This window comes from Gavia stellata, chromosome 4 (assembly GCF_030936135.1).
Source record: "Gavia stellata isolate bGavSte3 chromosome 4, bGavSte3.hap2, whole genome shotgun sequence".
In the NCBI taxonomy this organism is placed as follows: Eukaryota; Metazoa; Chordata; class Aves; order Gaviiformes; family Gaviidae; genus Gavia; species Gavia stellata.
Window position 1 is genome coordinate 34,425,219 of NC_082597.1, and position 24,424 is coordinate 34,449,642.

At 38.4% G+C, this 24,424-nt stretch overlaps 1 protein-coding gene across 1 annotated transcript in view; it reads right to left on the reverse strand.

Annotated features, from left to right (window-relative positions):
* Positions 1 to 24,424, reverse strand: part of NELL2 (neural EGFL like 2) — a 155,483-nt gene that overhangs the window by 93,014 nt on the left and 38,045 nt on the right. Inside the window, exons 4-9 of the mRNA XM_059816768.1 lie at positions 23,760 to 23,933; positions 23,555 to 23,651; positions 19,485 to 19,557; positions 19,226 to 19,308; positions 18,033 to 18,161; positions 16,648 to 16,750 (exon numbers count right to left, since the gene is read on the reverse strand). Coding sequence (XP_059672751.1) covers positions 16,648 to 16,750; positions 18,033 to 18,161; positions 19,226 to 19,308; positions 19,485 to 19,557; positions 23,555 to 23,651; positions 23,760 to 23,933 — 659 coding nt within the window. The remainder of the gene's footprint in view (positions 1 to 16,647; positions 16,751 to 18,032; positions 18,162 to 19,225; positions 19,309 to 19,484; positions 19,558 to 23,554; positions 23,652 to 23,759; positions 23,934 to 24,424) is intronic.

Below are 24,424 nucleotides of genomic sequence, written 5' to 3' on the forward strand. Positions count from 1 at the left end.
ACAGCTGAATTACATCTCTTGCCATCAACCTTCCACATCCCCCCGGTACCTAAAACAACGTATATTATTCAAAGCACGGTTTTCTAAGAAGATGGAACAAGAAGTCTACAAAACCTGCTAGGAAGTTTGACTACTCTTGATATATTTGTATACAGAAGGTGACAAATATTACAACAATAGGCATCAGTACAGGGTCTAAAAAATTCTAAGCAAGGTCTGCTTATATCCCTACTACTAATTTACACAGGTGTAGTGATAATACAACTATTCTCTGTAGTATCATTTAACACATTGTGATGACATGACATCTTCTCCATATTCATCCATCAAAAGGAATCTTTCAGGAGCCTACTGGCTGTTGTGTTCGCTCAGTGAATTATCAACAGTTTGTCAAAACATCACTTCTCTTTCACAACTCTTTTTTTTCTTCCCACTGGCCTCCAAATGAAACTTTCCTTCTGCATTTCTTAAAATGTCCATGCAACACCCATGACCCAGCTAACTCCTGCCTTCTGTTCACTGAGTTCACAGGATGCCATTTAGTACATTTTCTCACTTCTGTATTTATCACCTTTGCTATCTAGATTGCGTATGCCTTCCTCTGAGGAATGCACGTAAGCTTCCCTGTGGTATCTAAGCTGATTTTGATTCAGACTTGTCACCAATGGAAAGCAGAAAGTTTAGGACATTGGTGAACTCCTCAAACCACTTTATTTTCTTGTATTCATAATTGCTCAACGAGTGGCAGATGTGACTTGCAGTTTTGTGAAATTTGTCAGTAATTAAGAATATACAATTTAAATCTGGTAATTAAGTCTACATTGCTGCATTCTTTGTTCACAGATGCTGGTTTGGGGGAACATACCCAAAATTAGCATACAAAAAAAAAAACCAAACGTGTCTCACTCATTTAATTTTCCAACCTCCTCTTTGGAATTTCCTTGATTACATTTTCCACTGTTCAGGGATCAAGGCTTAGGCATTGTGCAAGTCCCATTAATCCTACTTTGCAAGCTTACATAGCGCAAAACAGTGCTCTGTGTGGCTTTGTCCTTAGACATACACACACACAGATAATGGTCACCTTTCATTAATTTCTCTCTCTCGACTGCTGCGCCATTGCTGCATTGCTCTCACCCCCTTCTCATTTATTTTTGCAGGAATTCAGGCATTATTTCTTCTTTGCTCATGTTTCTCTTCTGTGCTTGTGCTTCTGGAGACAAGCTTCTCTGCTTGTCTCCAGAGTTTCTCTGCTACTGCAGTTAGTGAGACTGGAGACTTGCTTCATGCTGTCTCCCTCAACAATTCAAAATGATTCCAGATTTCAAGCTGGAAAATATATTGCTAATTTTTCCAGCCAGTCACTGTTGAAAAGTTGTATATGCTTCAGCTTCCTCAGCTGAAAAAAGAAAATCTGATTTGAAATTTCTTAATGATAAAGAATCAATTACTATTTGTACCTTATTTCTTACTAGCTGGAAAAGCTAAATGTCTCTATTACACTGAAAACACTAAGTTGTTGTTCTACAGTGCTTTTACGATCATTTATGAGCATCTGCAGTGTGAGCCACCTCCAATAACACTAACGGGCTGTTCAGTCACATTGGCAAAGAGTCAATCTAAAATTATAAATTCTTTCTTCTACTTCTCGTGTTCCCTATATTTCTGTCAACTACTATAGGGAAATTACATAACTCGTCTATCCCATGTGTTCTTGCTGGGAAGTCCTCTGCAGAATTCATCTAATCACCCTAGAATGAGGGTTCCTTGAGACATCCTTAAAGACTAAAAAAGCAATCTGAATACTGAAAAAGCACATCAAAATGTGACTAAAAACTCTGTTGATAGCAGTTCAGCTGAGGCAAATAGATCTGACAGATGAAGTAAAACTTTTAAAGTAGGCTGCTGGACAGGGATTCTGGGAAAGAGTTTGCAACGGACATCACACTGCACAATCTGAGTGTGTGGCTGTCTCCAGTTAAGCAAAGATCTAATCGGAACAATGTGCTTGATGTCAGCTTCTCTTAAAAATGGCATTATTGCTACCCACACTGCAACTCTAGCTTGGTTAAATATGGCAGCCAAAAATATTTGTATTGACAGACATGCACAACTTTGGCTTTAGAGCAACGGACCACATTCTGCTTGTTAAACAGAACTGCAATATTGTGGACTCTAAACATAGGATTTTAAAAACTTGGGCATGACTAATGCGATCAAAATGTCCACCCATTTTATGCCAAATTAACTATGTTGGCCACCCGATACTCAAACAACTTTCACAGCAAAATGTCAAACAATAAAATCAATGCCAAGACAAAAGCTTTACAAGGTATCAAGAGAAGAAAAGCAATTAAGGTTAATATTAATTATATGACCACTGTATTACAATTATATTAAAGGTTAGTAAGTAGCACAACGGTCTGCCAGACCAAGAGGACTCCAATGCAAACATTACATGCCTGCTTAATCCTCATAAAAGTGGGATTAGACATTATCTGATGGACTCCTTATGTCAGCTACCCACAACACTAGTGACATAGTTGTACGCTGTGAAGGTGCAAATAGACATTGTATCAAATGCTGTCAGCTACTAACGACAGGGAAATTTCTGCTTCATTTCCACCTTCTTTCCACTGGACTGCTGGGCTAGATGTAGAAGGTGCTTTTCTGAAAATTTTGTTAAGAGAAAAATGGCGCAGTGTAGAAAACTAAATAGACACCTCCCGAAGAACACCTTATACTTCATGACATGCTTAAACTCACACATACACCCACCAGAAAGCCTCAAGTCACAGGGACCTATATGCTAGATGAAATCCAATTAATTGATTAGGACTGAGTTTTGAGAATTCCTGAAAGTAATGAAGAACTGCTTGTTCCATAAAAGGCAACACCTTCGGAGATTTTGACAGTGTTTCATTTGACAGCGTTAAAAAACAACCTATGCAAACAGCAAAACTACTCGGTTCACCGCAAAATAGTAAATCTGGCATCCATGTGGGTGAAAAGAACTTGGAAGCCATGTTTCCATGATCCCAAGCCATGCAGTTTCCAAACAGCTTCTGCTCCAAAAATTTACAGCTACTTCCAACAGTCATGGGGGTTTATGACCAAAAGCTTGCCACATTATTTAAGCACCCACAGACTACACCCATATCTGAGTGTCTATCAGGGACCTTACAGATGGTCCCATTCTCAACCAGACTTTCCTTGGCCCAGAACAATTTCCACAAACACTTCAGCTGAAATTCTCCACCGTGACTTTGCTGCATGCACCTCCCTGGCGAAGGCACAACATCCTGTGACCTGGTATCATGTAGCTCCATTTCACTGTATTTACTTTCCTCCCAAATCCAAGTACTTTCACTTCCCCTACAAATGGCAGCCCCTTGTTAACTTGGATATTACAGTAACAATCACGTATGCCTTATTTGTATAATGGCGCAGGCCAGTCTAATGTGTTTAGACATCCCCAGGGGTGGATTAATGCACAGGTGAAGCACCACATCTATTGCTGTTGTTAGATCTCAGTTCTTTCAAAGCACCTGCATCAAGGTCTGTACAGACCTGAACAGGGTTTCACGCTCCCAACTCTTCTGCCACCTATTTTTGTTCCCGCATAAAGAATCTGCCCATCCTCCCGTCCCTCTTCTGAGACCCATCATCTTCCTCCCTCACTTCTGCCAGAATGACAGCATTAGTCGGCATAATCACAAACACTCAAGAGAACTCTACTTAACATTCTTAAGCTAAGTCCTCAGCATTAGTTCAGCAAAAGGTTTTTAACACAGACAGCAAGGTAAACACATTTTTGCAAATCTTTATTAAAGTCAGATATGGAAATAGGCTTTCCAAATCTGTTATATACTCACTCTCAACATTCATTATCAAATAGCATTTAATCAAAAACTAATCTAAAAAAATTCAGGTGCTACCAATGGAGTTGCAAATTGTCAAAAGACAACTTTAAATAGAAAGTTATGTACACCTAACATCACGCCCCTGGTTCTCAAGGCTGCCAGAAGTTACTATTATTCATTGTGCATTCCCAAACAATATGGTACTTCGTATCTAAAGTCAGTTCAGGATTTGAAATAATTAAAAATGTAAAAGCAGCTGGAGCAGATGTTCACAGATTCTGCTTTGTTGTAGCTAATTTCTCCAGAGTGCATCTGTTGATGCTCCAACCCATTCACAGAAAAACAGTAAGCTGGATTCCATAGCAACTGTTAATGGGACTATTCCTTTTTTGTTTGGGAACTACATCAATGATGGAAAGCCTTAGAGTCACTAATAATACCAAAAAAAAAAAAAAAAGATATCTATGTTAACACTCCTATTGTCATCAGGGGGACCTTTCCAGACATTAGACTCAGATTTCGCATGCTTGTGCAGCCAGGTGTGTTTGTCTACATGGGGCTGTAATGTATGCCAGTCTCTAGGAGAGCTGCAATACTTTCATCTTACTGATATGTCAGCCAACTCACTTTTTTCCTTTTCTTTTGTCTACCAGTACCTTTGTATGGAAACCAAGAATCAGAAAGTACCGTTAAAAATATATTTCATTTTTAATTATCACCTATTAGCATCAAACCTACATAAGGCAAAGTACAATTCTGCAAATTCAGTGGCACAGAAAAGAAATACGTACATCTTTAAATGTAATTCATTTCATTACCAAGAATCTCAGAAATTACTAGAATGGGTTAAGTAGCATTAAGGCAAAATGCTTAATGAGTTTTATGAAACCTGTTCTCAGTGTTTTTCATTTTTTTCAAGCTCTTGAAAACCTGAGAGAAAAATACCTGTTTGCATTGATAAATTCTTGAATTTGTTTTCAATATATTATTAGCAAATACCTTGTTTTCATTAGCTGCAGAGATCTAGCATGGATATTTAGGATAATTATAAAAGAACAGTGGACTTATGATGATCAAACTTGACAGATAACAAATTCAGGGTGTTGCCCTGGCAAGAACAAGTACTGCCTTTCCTGTGGAACAATCTAGTTTTGTTAGAGGGAACTTCATTGGGATTGAGAAAATGAGTCCACTTGTGATCACATTGCCTGTGATCACATCACCTCAATACATGGGGAATACATCAGTATTTCCACAAGAAATGTAAGGAGCAAAAAACCATAATGCTAGAAATGTGCTTTGAAGACATAAGATAACTTTATGACAATACTGAATTATATTGAAAAGTTAAATCAGTTTCTCCTTCCCCCTCCCTCTAAATTCTGTTGTTCTAAGAGCTAAAACAATGGGAGTAAGTATCTTGAGAGAAAGAAAAAAGAAAAATATTGCCCTCAAATCTTGAATAAGTATCAGTAACTCAGTATTTCCTTTTCCTGCAGGACACAATCCTGACTATGAAACCAAGGCAAAGACCCCAGTGCCATCAGCTCCAGGTCAGAGCTCATGAACATCTAGCCAGAAATGCAGAGACACACCTGAGAAAGAAGCCTGACAGGACAATGACTCATTTATTTTAGTTTTCCCTTCATCTCCCCACATCTTTAGCTCTATATCCAGTGTCTTATCTCTTCTCTGACAGTTAAATTGTCCAATCCTGCAGAACAGAGGACTGTCTTCTGTGTGTACAGTAACTAGACTGATGGTTCTTCATAAGAACAAGTTTTTAAAGCTACCTTAATACAAATAATTAACAGTGATAACAAGTACAGCTACTTAAATAAATTTGCTCACTGCATCTACCTACTTCCAAGTGAACCACGGTCTGCTAAGAACCACACTCTAAATGGCAGCATCCAGTTTGTTTTGCAATATAACCTTCAAGCTTTTGGAGGGGGAAAAAATGCATAGGGCTGTCATTCTCCAAGGGAGAGTGTTTCTTCTGTTCCACAAAATATTTTATTTCAACAACCACCTCAGGATTTTATTTAACAGACATTGATATCTGTTCACATACGTTTAGAAGAGGTTAGACTTCAAAACATGGAATTTCATTGGAAAGAACAAAGGACAGGGCTCTTGCTGTCCATGGTCAATTGTCAGCAAGAAAGAAGAATGATTGGGACTTGCTTTAAACAGTACTGGTAAATAGCTTCCCAGATGTGGAAAGGCTGTTGCAAGGTACACACAGACCAGTTTTCAGAGTATAGCAGAAGCCAAAGTGAGGATTTTTAACCTGTTTGCCCACACTGTAAGAAGCAACCTATTACTTCCCTTGAGTTTTCACAGGACGCAGGATGTCACACTGCAAACAGGAGCAAAGGTGCAAATGTGTGAAGAAAGATGGCTGAACTGATACATGAAAATGAGGATGTGATTCCTTTATTTATTTATATGTCTATTTTAATTTTCTATTTCTTAAAATGTATTCACTTATTCCCACATTTCTTCATAGCAACTCTGCAATAAAATAATGCAAAATTAGGAAAATGAAATATTTCTGGTTAGGTGCTTAAACTATACTATCAACTCTATATATACAGAGCCACAGAAGACCACGGACAAGTTTTAAGCATTATAAAGTCATATTCTACTATTATTAAGAAGCCTGTCTGAGAACTTCACAACAACCATATGCAAGACTTATCTCTTCTATGCTATACTCAGATCTTATTACTCATTTAGGTGCCATGAGGATCTAACAAAGCGTTCTGGATATGGCATGATGGAAACATCTACAAAACAAACTCCCTCTTCACAAGCCTGTAAGATGTGCCTAGAGACGATGCTGCACTTTGGTGAAAATCAATATAACCTGAAGAAACATCTTAAGGAAATAATACCTGAATTTACATCTCTTTGTCAAAGTAATAATGATATAGGGAGAATCATGCCAGTTCATCTTCCCTACGTTGAAAGTATTTAAAGTACTCCCTCACCAGAAAAAACAAGTATGTGCCTATTTTCCAGATGAGTTAAGCGTATTTCCTTGCTTTGCTTTCAGGATAGCAAAAAAAAACCAACCTGATAATTGAAACAAGGCATTTTCTGCCCCAGTGTGTTACATCAAACAATGATGTCACTGTAATACCACTCTAACACTACTATATGTAAGTATATACTGGCCATCAGAAATAAGCAAGTTAAAAAAGCTCTTCTTCACCATAGTAGCTTATGACAATGCAAATCAACAAACCTAATAATAGCTTCAAATTTTATTCACCTTTTAGGGAAAAAAATCTAGGTGTTAAATAATTTAAAGGGATTTTATCCAAATGTCATCAATTATAAATAAAATTAAATCTGGGAAAACAGTCAAAATTATGCTTGAAAAAAGTTTACATAAACTTTTTCCAAGAGCAGCCAGGGGAGTATCAGAATTTTCATTTCCAAGCAGAAAGTTACAGAAATCATTTCAACAAGTAGCAGGAAAAAAATACCAGTCAGCTACTCTGTACAGGGAGGCTTAGGATGGTCAACTACCCTCGCGAACAAATGGACAGAGCTTTCTTCTTAGTGGAAACTGGCACCAAATAAAACCCCCCAAAAAAGGCAAAAATTAGTAAAAACACTCTATAGATTGGCAAAGATGCACAACAGTGATAGAAAAACATGAGAATCACTGTAGATACAGCGCTGCGCCCAGTACAGTGAAGAAAGCAAGTGGCAGAAATTCTTCAAATAAAGAGGACTGAAATGATTGTTTTGAAAGGAACAGATGAGGAAAGTATGAGAAAGGACTGTTACAACATATCTGCTGAGATTTCAATTTTAAAGTTGTGTCTCACATGGGACAAAGTGGCCATTATTTCAGGCCGAATATATTTTATGAGCTGACAGATGTAGAAACAGGGATCAATAACAGCCTGGAGGGCTATGCATCACACTTCAGATATCTGCAAGTGATGGCTAAGAGAATTTACCAAGCAGTAGAAAGCTTTATTCACTACACGTTTCCACTGAAAAAAACTCAAACTTCTGCAGTCCAAAAGACTGAAAGACACTGGTTTAAATCATTATCTTTACAAAAAGGATTACCAAATAAAGGATAAAAGTATACGTCATTTTATATAAATCTCACTGAATAAACTTCACTCATACTTTACTGTCCCTTTCTTAGACTGCCAGAGAAATAAAACCACATTATTGATGGTTTCGTAGTGGGGTTTTTTTTGTGTTCTATTTATTGAGTTTCAGCCTTCACAACCTTCATATTTTTTCACTGTCAGAAAACTGTACCTGTGCCTTCTTTTATACTCCCATAGCTCCTTGCAGTGTCTCCCCTAGGCCAGCTTTCCACCCAGATGACCCTTGTCAATGTGGCAATCCTGTTATCAGTAAGAGTATGTCAGGTGCAAACTGGTCTTTGCAAAACTGCACAGGTCTCAACAAGCCATGAATCTCTTGGTTGGTTGGTTGGGTTTTAGTATTTTGGTCTATCCAGCTCCATGAAGTGCTCTCTGCCTCCGACTTACTACTCTTCTGTGACCTTGTCCAAAACCTGCATTTTTGGGGTTTTCAGCTAAAGCCAAATTCTGCTCTTTTCAGAACACATGCCCATTAAAGACCATTGTTTCTGGTACTACAGAAATTTGCAAGATCTACAGAGGAAAAGCTCCAGGCAGAAACTAGAACATCAGCTACAAGCTGCTGATTTGGCAATGTGCTCCTGGTTATGGAGGGAAAAAAAAAGCAAAACCCAAAACAAAACAAAAAACCACAAACCACAATCCAATGATGCAGGTGCAGAGTGACATTAGCACATCACTGGCGAGAAGAAACGTATTGAAATCAACACATAGCCACGTGAACAGCCACATATCCTAGGTGATTTTTGTAATTATAAAGAGAACAGATTTTTTAAAATTATTATTTCATAACCACCTGACTAAGCAAATTCTGTTAAAATCAGCATTACTAAAGTCACAGTAGTAACTTACTAGTTAGAGACTGGAACACTGCCAATCTGTCCACTCCCAGCTGTCTCAAAGCCAAAATATATATATCTAACATATGTTAATGTTTTATTTGCACGGGAAATAAAATAAAATAATAATACGCTGGAGGTATTTTATATTTTGTGAACTCCCTGGTAAGAACATAATGAAAAAAGAACGGAAAAGAATAGGTTCTTTTCCCAGACAGCCTCAACAATAGGTTATAAGAAGAGCAGGGGAGAGCAGAGCACAGCCTACAGCAAAATTTCCCATGTAAAAAAATTCTTAATTCTCTACCGATAAAATTACCATTATTATGTTTCCAATTTCTTCTTTAGTGCAGATCGCTATACATTCAGTGTAATGTATTTTAACGAATAAGAATTTTCTTAAGCATACTTGATTGTATAATTCATTCCTGAGGCACACAGACTAAAACTGGATGACTTTACCATTAACTGGAATTCTCCTCATATACTGATACATTGCCTCCAGATCTAGAGTCTTCCAGTGGAGTTCCATAATGCATGGTGTCCAGAATAGCTAAAAAGCCACTCGCCTAGCACGGAGCCGCATTTTGATGCATTAAAAATCTGAGTGAGGCACAGTGCATCAACTCCCCCAGTCCTCCTCTGCTAACTCAGAACAATGAAATTCAAAGGACGTGGGGAAGGAGGAAAGGAAATGTAGGAGCAAAATATTCTGAGAACTCCAGTTACTATAAGCTGTATTTTAATTCACACAGAACAACAGACATACAAGGGGTGAGTTTCCTACTCAGAAGGGAACTGCAAGCGAAAAGACTCAGCCTTTCCCTTCTACTGGAGGTATGCTGCCCAGCTTAAAAAGAACAAAGGTCATTGGAGACTACAAGCTCTGCATCGAAAAGCCCCTGACAATTCTGCCATTGGATATATAACAGCTATAAACCAAATATATTGCTATAGTATGAGAGTAGTTTGAAAATTTCTGTATCTTTACCATAGAAAATATAGCAGAGACCGAGCAGCTAGGGTCAAGGGTGTGATTGGCCCTGCCTACCAAAGCCAAGGGGAATCTTTCCACTGTCTTCAGTTGGCTTTGAGTTCAGCACAGGAAAGGCCCCAAAACATTCTCAGAGTGTCTCAATGCTCGGCTTCCTAAGACGTTACACTTCCAGGAGAAGAGAAGACTCTGAGGAGATCTTCCCAATGTGCGCAAACACCTGATGGAATGGAATGAAGAAGAGGGAGCCAGACTGTTCTCAGTGGTGCCCAGTGACAGGACAAGAATCAATAGGCACGAATTAAAACACATGGAAATCCATTTGGATACAATAAAGCACTTTTACTGTGAGGGTGACTGAGCACTGGCACGGGTTGCCCAGAGAGGTTGTGGAATCTCCATCTGTGTAGATATTCAAAAGCCATCTTGACACGGTCCTGGGCAACCTACTCTAGGTAGCCCTGCCTGAGCTGTGGAGGTTGGACCAGATGACCTCCAGAGGCCCCTTCCAACCTCAACCTTTCTGTGAGACTCTGAGACTGTAGGAGCTATGCTAGATTCATAAATGATACATGCATCAATCATGCTTTTCCACTATAGCTTTGTAAATCTAAAATAGCTCCACTGATTTTATTGACCTACATGAGTTCAAGGATACTTTTTTTTCCCTTAAAAATATTTCTTTAGAAAAATTATTTGTGTCCTTTTTCAAAATGAATATAAATACTGCCTTTCTTTTGAAGACACAGAGTTGTTGAAGTAGTAAAACAGTATAAATGGGCAGTAAAGTATAGTGTAACTCATCTCGGTAGTACAAGCGTGTATATAATGCTTTTTATCTGTCATTACAATATGATACGATCATTGTATGTGATTCAAAAGCCTGAGAAATACAGTTGATGTGAATCACTTCAGCATAGAAAGTCCAGAAAGCAGAGACTGAACAGACATTATTCTGCTAAATGCTAAATAACATTCAGAAGTTCTGCATGCTGACTACAGGAGGTTATAATAAATAACATGGTTCTAGGAAATAATCCAATGCCGGCTATATTCCAGATACCTTTTAGTACTATTCTGAAGTAGGCTAATTTACCTGATTTTTCATTTTAAAAACAAATCTCAAAATAACAGAATTTATGCTCTATTTGCACTTGCATCTTTAAAAAGCCACATACAAATATTTATAATGAAAAAGCAACTAATCTTTTGCATTAGCCAGAATGTTGCTTCACCTTTATATTCTAAAGTGTGCATTTTTAAAAAAATGCTATGATAAATGACTAATCATTGCTTCACTGCTAAAAACTGCCTCTTCTTTCTCCAGCACCAGTGCCCGCTCTGTTGACCTGAGCCTGCTGGCTGCCTCGCAGACCTCAGACCCATGCCATGTCCCCACCGGCCTGCTGCAGCTGCTCTTGGGTTTCCTGACTGCCCCTTCTTCTGATTTACTGCAAGGATAAGATGGCCTGCTCAGCCAGCGCTCACTAATCCTGTCATTCTATCATTTCTCAGAGCTGCAGCCTCTTCTCTGTGCCACACTGAAAGCAGGAGAAGCTCCTCCAGCACTTGGGCGAACGAGGCGGAGACTGGTGTGCCACGCCACCACCGATTCACGTCACCTAAGGCAAGACGGTGCCACTCCTTTAGCCCAGAATAAAGGTGGCAGCTTTGTGAAAAAATGAAACTTAGTGAGCAGCACAGGCTTAAGTCCATAATGCTTCAATCCACCTGGATAAATGATGAATTTCAGAGGAAGCTTAATCAATATTCCTTAAGTTTCTGGATAAAAATTTTGCACTCTGGCTGATGGTCAATTGCTGTGCTAATGAGAAGCAGATGGGCTTTCACAGCTCCTTCTCTGTGTCAGTAGGGCTACAAGTGCTGGAGCTTGCAGAAGAGTGTGCAGCTTTGGGGAAAAATCAACACATCATAAAGAGCAAAAGGCGGAATCTTCTTAATTTTAATTGTAAAATTAAAAGTTTCTGTCGGCTAGCAAGGCAGATCACTGCATCAGAAACCCATACATAAGAGCTACTATGTCCATATTCATATTTCTGTTTTAATTATTTTGTTCAAAAATCCCTCCCAAGTTATATAACCCCTCTATATGCTCTCTTCACGCCTGCTAGCAACAGAAGTGTGAGCTGATCCAATACAGCCCTACACTTCTCACAGCTGCTTAAAATACTTGTGTTAGAGTGTGGATTTGGCTACAATGCACCAGAAAATGAACAAATGTCCTGTTTCAGAAAAAAAAAAGTGCATTAAAAAATCACAGCCTGCAGATTTGAACATAAAGACTCAGCCTTTAACCTCCACTGAAATCTGTTGGGATAGATTTAAATAGTTTGGGATTAGGTCTATAAGTATCTGCAATGTCACTGGGAGGAGGACAGCAATGAGAAGAGAGCAATTTCTTCCTGGAGATCAGTCTTTGATGATGGGAATTATTACTCCACCAGGTAGTGGTACAAATAACACTCTGGGCCTTAAAAAAAATGAAAATCAGCTAGTTTGTTAAAAATACACTGACTCCATTTAAAAAAAGTACATATATCACATAGCTATTGGAAGTGATGCCTTAGTATTAATACACCGACTAATAAAAAAGTTACCATAAAAAGATTTGCTGACCAAGTAGCAATTGTCTCAGCTACTAAGAAATTGGCAGTCCTTCCACAATTCACTTAAAATAAATGAACTTGTCCTTGTACTTCTTAAGCCAAGTCCGTGGTCTAAAGCAATACTTTACAGGGTCAGTAGGGGAGCTCAGTCTCTCCCCAATTCGTATCAGTGCCTATCACCACACAATGTATTTATGTCTGCAGAGGAGAAAAGAATTTCATGGTCTCTTGCACATGCCTTCTCAGATAGGTTTAAAATTGCATTGGGAATAGAAAAGAAAGTGGTCTCTGCTTTACAGCTCCAAACAATTCTCCACAGGAAGCTCCCATTGATCTAAGACGCATGCTTTGGTAGCTGGACTGAATTTTGTGTTGAATAGCTTGTCTGCAGCTGAAACATATATCCAACACATTGGCTAATTTATGTACCTTGGAAGATCGTTGCTTCTTTTAGCCCATTAGGGCTAACAGAAGACACAATGATAATTTGCACACATTGCCATTCCTTAGGTTACCAGCATCGACCTTCACACAAGACAAAACAGAACAAGTTGTCTGAATGTCCTCAAACAAAGGTACAAAGTTAGGGGAGAAGGTCAGGGTTTGTTATTATTGTTTTCTTTTGGCTCACAGAAAGAACCCAAGTCAAAGCAATATTGGTTAAAAAAAACCAAAACAAACAAACAAACCACAGCATTCCTTACTAAGTGTTCTTCCCTGAACTAAATATTTAAGAAAAAACATGAAAAGTCAGTTGTGCTGAAATTCCTCAAGTCTTGAAAATGTCATCAAACGAGATACAACAAAGCTGCACAATCCAATATTTAAATGCTGGGCTGGGCTGAAATTCACTTCCTAGGGCTTGGCATGAGTCTCTTAGTGTAACTGCTTAACGTCAGAGCCAGGCTTAAAATTCCAGCACTTTCCACTCCTATCTGACACACCTGATATTCGTTACAGTAACTGATGGAAAGATTAACCTCACAACTTTAGCTGTCTACAAGTTGGTATCTAATCTAACCACCCGGGCTCCCTACACAGTCGATGGGAAGAGATGTCAACATCCAGAAGGCCCATCCCATCCCTTCCAGCCCCCCCTCAGCACCAAGTGCCCTCTGGAGGTGCCGGTCTCTTCCCCTGGCTATCAGGAGAACCTAACTAGTGACGTCCATAACTAGTAAGTGAAACAGGACAGGTAAGTGAAACAGTAAATGAAGAACATGCTTGAAAAGGCTTGATTACAGTCTGTAATCCTCCACACAGTTTGAGTGTTAGCACACTTCATGGCACCATTTTGGCCTGTTCCAGCCAACATGCCCTGAAGCAACGCTGGGCATGGCTGGGGGGACAGCACTGATCGGAGGCCATTCCCAGTCAGCCATCTGGATGCAGATACTCTGTTGTGGGGGAAGGGGAAGAGAGCTTAACCACGTAGATGTGACCCACAAGTACCACCTAGCCCAGGGCCACAGGACTGTGCCTGCCCTATTTTATTTACTAGTATAAGCGAAGTAACTTCAGATTGCATTCTCAAATTCCACATGTCTAAAGACATGTGAAACTAATCCCTCCTCAAGCACGCAAAAAAAAAAAAAAAAACCAAACCCCACCAAACTAACATCCACCCCAAAAAAGGCAAACAAAAAAACCCCCTCCAAAATAAACCATGAGGCCTGCTTGCTGGTCACTGTAAAAGCCTTCAGTGCTGTATACTTTTACTCTTCTATGCCAGCTGTCATCAAATCAGACCCCGCTCTTTTCATTTTTGGTGGCTTTGTTCGCACACCAGCAGAAGAAAGGAAGAAGGGCAGAGGGAAGCACTCCACCCCTGCTGAGACACAGCAACAAGGCTGCCAGAGCTACCACTGCCTGGGCAGTTCTACTCGCATGACAGTTTGGCAGAAACAGCCCATCATCTGGTACAAGGTACCACAAATAACAGGAAGGAAACAGAGATATCCATACATGTTCTGTCTTGAAACAAATACTAAACTCAGCTAAAGAACAGTGTATTAGGCAACACTTTTTCTCAGCATTTATGATTGATTGTCCAGTTCTAAGGATAGTGGCTCCTTGAGCAACACACCCTACTTAGCTGCTTTCCCAATTATAAGCCATCTGTGTTCACTCTACATAATCTAGGCAGATGCTACATCCCCTGATAATGTTCTAAGAATTGAGAACAAAAAAAGTTATTTTCAGAAACTATCCAAATGGAGGAACTCAGCTTTGACCCCTCAAGCAAGAACCGTGGTCACTGAGCACACTGACCACAATCAGCTCAGACTTCCAGCTGAAGACACCAAGAAGACAGGATACAGCTGGCACATATATACATGAAGTCAGTGACAACTCACCATTTCCACCAAACTGACTTGGAGAATAAGTGAGGGTCCTGCAGTCTCCATTGCCTCTAACTTCCACTCTTTACACTCTTTCACTGGAATTTAACTGTCCTGTCAATGGGAGTTCAATTTACACTTCTTCGGTACCAGGGAGTTGGCCACTTAAAAAGTTGTTTGATTTTTTTAATAAATGGCACTTTAAATAACCTAAGTGAAATCAGGAATATTTTTTCAGAAGACATTTTTATTTTTATTTTTTGATCTGATATTTTTTCTGGTAGTTTGTCAAGAGAGTTATATGTGTGCATGTTAGGTACAAATTGAATTATGTACTGGCATCAAATTAACAACATTGGAAGCTAAAAGGCTTTTGATAACATTAAGACTATCAAAAAGGCAATATCAGAGTAAACTTCACCGTGTGCTGTACTAGAACTGTATCTCAATTGGAAGGAGAAGTAGTAATGCTGTATGACAAGGTCAGTGTCCATATGCTCATTCACATTTCTTGACCTTTGTCAAGACTCCCAATAAAAACAACTTTGTAAGAAGTCTTATGATGTAACTCTTCTCCATTAACATCTGGATGGAGAATTCCCAACTCAGTTCACAGGCAGTACATTACAAAAACATACTTCAGAGGATCAGGATGTCAAACTCTGCCAACATGGTCAAAGATTCAAATAGAGGCTTGAACTCCACACAACTCACATCCCTGAATTACCAATTCCCTGAGCCATCTAATATGCATGGAAATTCTGTGTAGCTGGTTAAAAAAAAAAAAAAAAAGTATCTGAATTCTCATTTCCTCTCAATTAGAATTAATCTACTTGAGTAAGTTAATAAGGTTTCAGAAAATGGGATGGTTTGTGTAACTTCTAACACAATTAAATATTAATAAACTCCTGTGGGAGCAAGATCAATTGAGTACAAAACATCTTCCTGAATTTTATCTTACAACATGTCATTTTAACCAGTTATATATTTCTCTATACTCTGTAAGAAGTTTTATACAGCGGTAGAACAGTGATGAAACCACACAGAAAAATCGCAACATTTACAGAATAACGAAGTGCGTGCATCTCATGCTCAATTTCAAGAATGGATTCCACCGTAGCCTAAAATAAATAACCATCACATATGTGATACATGTCCATAATCAACCTGAAGTATTATATATAGTCCATCTAGACAGTGATTAATCTAAAATTCCCGTTCCCTGGCCCTATTTGCATCAAAACCAAAATGCTATAAAACCAAAAGGTAATCACCTATATTAAATGACAGTATTAAATTACCTCTATTCAGTTTCCTGTATAATTCTGCCTGACCTTTTGTGAAAGAATATTTCTAGGTGTCTGGGTTTTGCTGGTCTCTTGGGTCTAGTATGAGTTTTCTCTTCTCTTAATTACAGAAGAAGAATCATAAATCTGAACCTCCATTTCTAGCACTACAACATAAGGTTGAAAGTACATTCTTCTTGCGATAGACGTGTTAGAAACACCGATCAAAACAAGCACCAGGCAATTGTTCTTGAATTTCTAGCAGTTTGGTCTAAAAGATATAACTATGGAAATATCTATGTTTAAAAAAAAAAAACCAAACCCACAACTAAAATTTAAAAAAAAAAAAAAAAAAAAAACCCACAGCTGAAAAATGAATGTTCTGGTTATTGATTTCCCAAAATATTTCAGGGAAGTCTAAATTCCCTCATTCCTTAACACAAATATTTCATTCCCTGACCACTTCTTTCACTGACATGTTTACAGGAAGGTTCACTTTCTTTACAGATTTCAAAATATTCATTAAAAGGAAGCACTGCAGTAAAACTTACATTGACATTCTTTGCAGCACTTGCCATCCACATACGCCAGGGCAGAGTTAAGCGGGCAGTCAGACAGGGGGCAAATCAATGCCTCGCACTGCACAGTACCGTTCTAGAAGAGTAAAAGGTGCTTAACGGGTAGTTATATTTAGCAAAAGCAGAGATGTTCTCAAACACAGGAACTTAAAATCTATTTTTAAATGCAATGAACTCTCTAACAATACCCAAAAAGACATTTTAACATGGTTCTTTTAATAACTACAAGAACAAAAACTATACCTTTAGAATATCATCCATGCAATCTTTTAGACATGTAAGATGTGTCCTTTGAGATGATAATGATCTAACATTTTTTGAGGCAAATCTATTTGGAGGTAAAACATTCTGCCAATCAGCAGCAAACTGACAGATTAGTGTGAAATAACAACCTCACAGAACAATACTCTACCTTCTGATTTTTACATAAGAGACAATGTACTTTTAAAAAGTAATAATATCATAGCTGCTAGAAAAACCTGAGACAAAAATACATAATGCATTTAACACTAAGTTCAAAGCATTTTAAATAGGTATCAGCCAGATTTAATACCACGGACTACGTCTTCTTCTAGTCAACTACAAAACTCTAAAAGCAAAACTAACATCCCTCCAGAAATATAAAGATCAAAATCATACTAAGCTTAAGGAGAACCATTTAGCAAATTATAGATAGCAGTAAATCAATCTAAGGTGCAGTACAGACGACAACAACAGCCTTTTCACCAATTTCTAACGGCCTTTGGAGGAGGCATTTAATGAGTTCAAATGGAATTAATGACTTTTAAATGAACACACAATAACAAAGATGCCATGGTTTCGTACCTGAAAGGATACTTGCAATTGCTTGTGGAGTTGCGATACCTTTGGGAAACTTCTATGCACCTAACAGATGTTTTTCATTTGTGATATAACAGAGCAGGCATATGACCCTGACATTTTACTCTTTATTGCTTATTGAGATGTAACCAAAGGCAACTAAAGGGAATCAGGCACAAGGGATCTATTAAACCATTTGCTAAGAAAAAGGCTGTGTTTATAGTGATAAAAAGCAGGGAATTAATTATCCAGAGAAACCATTTGCAACTCAGTGCATGGGAATAACATGACAGCTAAGTATATTGCATAGCATCTGCCTTTAGTGACATGAAATATAAGAGAGCTACACGTGCTGGCACTGCTGAAACAATAGGAAATTGTATTTATTAATACTAGTCCTTAGATTTAGAACAGGTTTTCTAGCACTTTGTTGTTACCACCTAGCAAACCCCGGAAGTTTTCTCATTATTTGCCTCAATAAAATTTTAATCAGAGGAAGCACGCAAGTTCCTGAGTCTCTACTCAAACTATAGCCATACCATGCAAGTGCAGTTCTTACAGCCATCTGTCCAGGATTCAAACTCTCTGTAAGTCATGCCTTTCATTGTGCAGGTCCTTTCACAGTAGCACTGATCCAACTTGTTCATCCTCTGCTCAGCTTGAGACAACTGTATTTACAGTTCACAAAAAAGTTTTGAATTTGTAAGTGGTTTCCACGTTAGTATAAACATGATTGAAACTGTCCCCCTTAACATCAAGCATGTAGATGACAATACATGTAGGAAAATACAGTCAAAGACAATAAAACAATCATTGTCGAATACAATATGATTAAACCATCAGTCATTCAGAGATGGAAGTTAAGAAGCAAGACACAATGCATTTCATCTTTTGCCAATAACATCAGCGACATCATGAAAAAAAGTGAGTAGATCAAGATGGGTATGGCTGCCAGTTTCTCATCTTTGTACGTGGGAACTGACCAAGAATCTTACTCTACAACTACTTGCAGATATTAGGCTATGCACAAAAGACCTGAATCTGCGTAGAGAGGCAAAACTGGAGGTAAAGGTCAAAACCAACATGTTAGCGGTTGTTCCTCCACTTCAACCAAGGCATTTTTAACATTTGTGTATCAAATTAGCCAGGTAACAGCACTCCTGCAGACATCTAAAGAACTAACATTTAAAATCAGAAGACTAGTTTATGTTCACCAGCAGACATGAATGCTTTTGGTGTGATACTCGGGGTGGGGGCAGGGTGGGGAGAAGAAAATGCTGCTTAGGATTCTTAATTCCTTATCTTACATATATTTTGTCTGAACTCCTTTGGCAGCTCAGGTCTAGAAAAGTCTCGGACAAATAAATCTTGCTGCAATAAGCACTATAAGCACAGCAACCTATTTCATTCCAGGTTTATTGACTTGTTAGCCTAATAGATAGAGCTTGAATAACTATGAGCCCTTTTCTTGCTCAGGGATTTGGATTCTGTTCACTATTAAAAGATATGATTCTATAAAAATATTAAAACACAAGAAAGCTCTCTGAACTGGGAATTTGTATGTATAGAAACTAGGCACAGATATATAAATACAAAGATATTAACATAAATGCAGGGATGTTCCACACACACCCATGTGCACATCCCCACATATGCACAAGTAATCTAAGAAGACAGCAATTAAAGCCTTAGAGGCCTCGTTTCTCCCATGCCATGTTCTCGTAAACATTACCTTAGCTGATGTTTTGGCTAAAATGTCTTGCAATTCCATAATTTTCTGCACAAGTCCATGGAAGTCATTACAAGTTGGGCACGCTAGAATAACAAGATATGTATATTAATTAAAAAAAACCCCATGTATTCACAATAGGTTCAATCATGTCAAAGTTGACAACCAATACACCAACCCAAGGTTGTAAGAAAGCTTGTAGGACAGAAAGTAGGTTCAAAGCACACCTTTCATTTTATGGCATAAGAATTAAAAGACTTACTGCGATTAAGATCTGGGCATTGAGAAATAAATCCTTGAGGCATGACAAGTAATTGCACATCTTGCATTATGCCCTATGTGTAAGTGGAGAGAAAAAAAAAATTATACATTATTTTTACTTGTCAAAATTATGTTTTCCATTCACCATGTAAAACATAAAAGCCCACACAGAAAAACTGCCTGATAAAAACAATACACAGCTTCTTGCCCGGACCTAATGCAATGATAGAAGAATAAAGAGAAAATAAAATAGACAGATGTACAAATACAGACATACTGACTCATTTTTAAAGACATAAGAACCGAATCATTTTTAAAGACGTAAGATTAAATGTCAAGATGTAATTATGTGGCAAGAGTTCAGTTGCTTTGAATTCATTGTTATTTTTATTTAGGCATTGCAGAAAAGCTTGAAAATGACCTTTAAAAGTAATTTGAAAAACAGTGGCAGTTTCAGTTACTTTGAAACACACTTTTAACTAAAATGCAAATTTTTCACTAAGCTATAACTGTCAAATAGAAGTGAAGATTAAAGAAACTTGAGTCAGGAAAAGCACATTCATGCAAACCCTTTATGTTTTCTATGGGGATCTTTTCATAAAGCATGCAGAATACTGAGAAACTACATGTCTGTTACACAGTTGCATGTTGGCAAGAACATAGGGGAAGCGCCAAGTTTAGCATGAAATTCAACTATGCCATCTGGAAAGGGCCGGTTTCACGCAGAAGAACAGATCCCATGCTTGCAGGCAGAATTTACATGCATCCTTAGTCATTATGATATAATAAGCAGCCACTTTGCTGCACTACAAAAGCAAAGGCCAAAAAACAATTTCAAAGTGAGCCATCCTATCATATTTACTCCAGATGTCCCTTTCATCCATGACTCCCTCCCTGCATCTCCAAAACTCCTTCTTAGGAGGAAAAGCAAAATAATTACAACATGCTTCAGCGTGCTTATGAAGAGAATGTTTCATGACACTAAGAACACAATGCAAACTAAATGCAAAAGGCCACATTTTGTCCATATATACAGGACATTCAATACAGATGTTGCAAAGTCAAAGAACCAGAATTTTGACCTCAAGTGAATGACACAAGGTGACTTAACAACTTAAGTGATCTACAGAGAAGGCAGGTGTCACTGGAGGGCAATTAAGAGGGTACTTAAGTACCATGCCTACCTTTCTCCCTTAACGAAAAAGCTATGTTCTAGGACAACTGGATGCTCCCCGACACTGCACAAGGAGCTGCAGCAATTAGCTAACAGTGAAAAAATAGGTGTGCCTGAGACAGGGCTCCATGTCAGGACCTCCCACAGAAAGTGTTCTGGAAGTGAGGAGCAAAGACCTCTTTGAAGAGCACACCAAAAAGCTCACTGTATTAATTTCTCCTCCCTTCCTTCCTCGGTGTCATCAACTTCAAACTCATGTCAACCCTAGTTATGGCATTTTCATGAAAAGAAGGAATGGCAGGGTCCAACCCATTCAAGTTTAAAACACTCTTCACTGAACACGCAGGCAAGTATTCAAATCATTTAGCTACTAACCACCAGTAAATCTCCTCCAACTATTTGAGGAGCTTTATTCATCATTCATCGCCTGTGATATGAGTTGACTCTGCCACTTGCCAGGTATTCAGTTTCCTTATCATTCTCCCAAAGTAACAACAGGGAGCTGTGACATCTAGCCCACCTGGGTTCCCAAATCAGGACCTCCTGACAGTACATTAGAGGCTTTGCACAGGCTCCTAAAGAACCCAGTGGTTCAAATTAACACATGCTGGATGCTAGGTTCCAAGAGAAGTTACGTGGTACCGGAAATCAGATAACCAGAATTGCTCTCTCAGACTTCAGGACTTAAAGTGAAACAGGTACAAAAATATCCCAGTGTGAATATGCCTACTGGCACATTGGTTTAGTGCAGCAATACTAGGTTCAAAATCAAATACAGCCAAATAAAATCTTTTTCAGAGTGACTAATGATTTTTCAGAGTGACTAATGATTTTGAGTACCTTGACCCCTCTGGACAATCCATTTAATCCACTCAAAGTAGCTTGATTTTTGGAAATAGCTAAGCACCTGGACCTCTCAAAATCAGATCAGTAGGAGTTGTCCCACAGCAAGTGTCTAAAAATACAGGCTCTCCAAAACACTAAGAAGCATTGAAAGTCCTCATCTTCTAAACGGATTAATTTCCTGTACAACAGTGTCATTTTCTTTTTCAGATGCAGTTTGACCACTGGTACTATATCATGTTGGAGAAATCACTTAGCACAATATATTTTGGCTGTATCGATGCTCTTTTAAGAGCTATCCATTTCTGTATTACTGTTAAATTGGTTTCTATTCTCTAAATTCTCCATGTATTTTATTTTATCTTTCTTGAAAAGAAAGAAACAAAAAAAAAATACAGTCTACTACTACACCTAATGAGCTTCTTCGCAGTGACTATGATTTGACAAAAAGAATATAATCAAGTCAAAAACTGATAAAGCACAAAAAAATAAAAGTAATATTTTTTAAAGTATTAATTATAAACACGTAGAATAAATGAATTGTATCTGAGATCAGTTTAAGCAATGCATTAATATTTTTTTTATTTTATTCTTGGAGTGAACTGTTTATTTAAGCCAGAAATTAGCTTGTTTAGCAGACATCCTCTTAGTCTTCTGAAGGAAAAGGAAACACGTATGAATTGAAAAATAAAAACAAAGTCATGCTTCAGTTTTCAAATCTGAGTGCCCCACTGGACCTCTGTACTTCATACACAACAAGAATATAAATTACCATTTAAATACAGCGAACAGTATTTCAACAACCAAAAACTGATTTTAGCACAAAAGCACAGAACTTGCTGTGAAAACCATAGTCAAAGTGTTTTACACTGAAAAACAGATTTAACAGGCCGTATTTTAAGAAGTGATTGGGTCTCTGATCAACATCATCAATCCTGTTTTGCAGGTCAAGTAAAAAGATGCCTATTAGGAGGAAAACAGGACTGCAGCGTGGAAGGCATGCACAAGGATGCCATCATTTGTTAAAGCAGATCCAGAGAAGACTGAGGACAAACCACAGATAGCAGCTGTGACCAATGAGTGCTACCTAATGGACTCAGAGAAATCAAAATTTACAATCCAGTTCAACGTAGCATTCACTTTTTCAATCTTGCTACACACCAGGTCCTTGCTATATATACATGTTAAAGCAGAAGCAGTAAGCAAAAAGCACGTACAAATATTCTTCCTCTGGGGGAAAAAGTGTTCTCTTCATTGACGCTAGTCATCTCATTCATTTCTGAGCTGAGAAGATATTGTGATGAAATCTAAATCCTACAGAGGCAAAAAAATTGGAGTTCCCTAGACTGTAGTGTTCTGTGACACACAAAAAACGCATCTAGTTATGAAACAGACAATAATCTGACCATTTATTGTCTGGAATTCTGTTGCACTTGGCCATTTACCTTTCTCTGTCTTAGGCTGCTGTTGGCTGTGTCATTTGGTGACACTGAGCCCTATGCATCTGGCTCTGCAACTTTATTTAGTGAAGTCCAGTTTGATGGAAACACAGCTCACTGCATCAGATATGCTGATACACAGCACACCATGGCCCTAAGACCTCTGTTATGATTACAGAAGCACAGACTGGTTGAGGTTGGGAGGCACCGCCTGAGATCATCTACTCCAACTCCCCTGCTCAAGCAGGACCAGCCACAGCAGGTTGCCCAGGACTGTATCCGAATGGCTTTTGAGTTATCGCCATAACAGTCTTACTCTGACCAACCTCACAGTAGAACTGATTTCTTATGTTGAGATGGAAATTTCAGGTGTTTCAGTTTTTGCCCATTGCTTCTTGGCCTGTCAGTGGGCACTACTGAGAAGAGTCTGGATCCCTCGTCTTCATTCCTCACGCACATTCAGGTATTTATACACATTGATGACAACCCTCCTGAGCCTTCTCTTCTCTAGGCTGAACAATCCAAGCTCTCTCAGCCTCTCGTCATATGAAAGATGCTCCAATCCCTTAATCATTTTTATTTAAGTTCACTCTTTTCCTTTCAGGGAATGCATACCTTAAAATAACCATGTGCATTATTCCTCTGTCCCAGCCAAAAGGTTGTACCCAAAGGTAAGTCCATGAAGGGCTTCTCCACAACTCTTTCATAAATTCTGAAAGGGAAGTGAAAAATAAAGTCCCAAGTTGTTATCATTTCATTTACTCAGAGATGCAATGTTCCAAATATGACAACTTCTTATAAAACAACACTCTTTACTTACTTATTGCAGTCCACATGCAAAATCAAGTGAGAGGCACTGATTGCTAAGGAAAGCCTGTGCCATTTATCATCTGCCAAAATGTATGGGAATACTTCTGTGTGGGAGCGATGACTGCCTGAACGATAATGCAACCTGATTTCATTTCGATGACCGCTGCTTTCCAGCTCCAGGTACCTGTACCGTAAATGCACCATCATGTCATGAACCATTCTTATCAGCAGAGCAACATTTTACATAACACAACTTCTCATTATCATGCAGAAACTATTTAAAAGAGGGGCAAAGACAAGCAAGGAGATACAAAGATGAAAGCAGACACTTTCCAGATTTGCACTGTGTCCTTCTTCTCAATAACACATAATAGCAGGTTCCAACCTTCATGTAAGTACACAAGATTCCAAGCCAAATATTTTTTTCCTCTAGCAACACTATTTTCCATAACATGATCTGATTGGTAATACTATTACCCTATTATGAATAATTGCCTTATATCCTGAAAGCACATTAAGGACACTCTGAAGGCATGAATGCACAAAAGACAACATTAAGTTTTGCGATAAGGACATTATTAGCCGTTACTAACCAGGGAAGTAAGCAAGAACTGAGACTGGACACTGCTTTATTTGCTTTTGGATGTACTGTTAACATCTCCTTTCATATTTTGT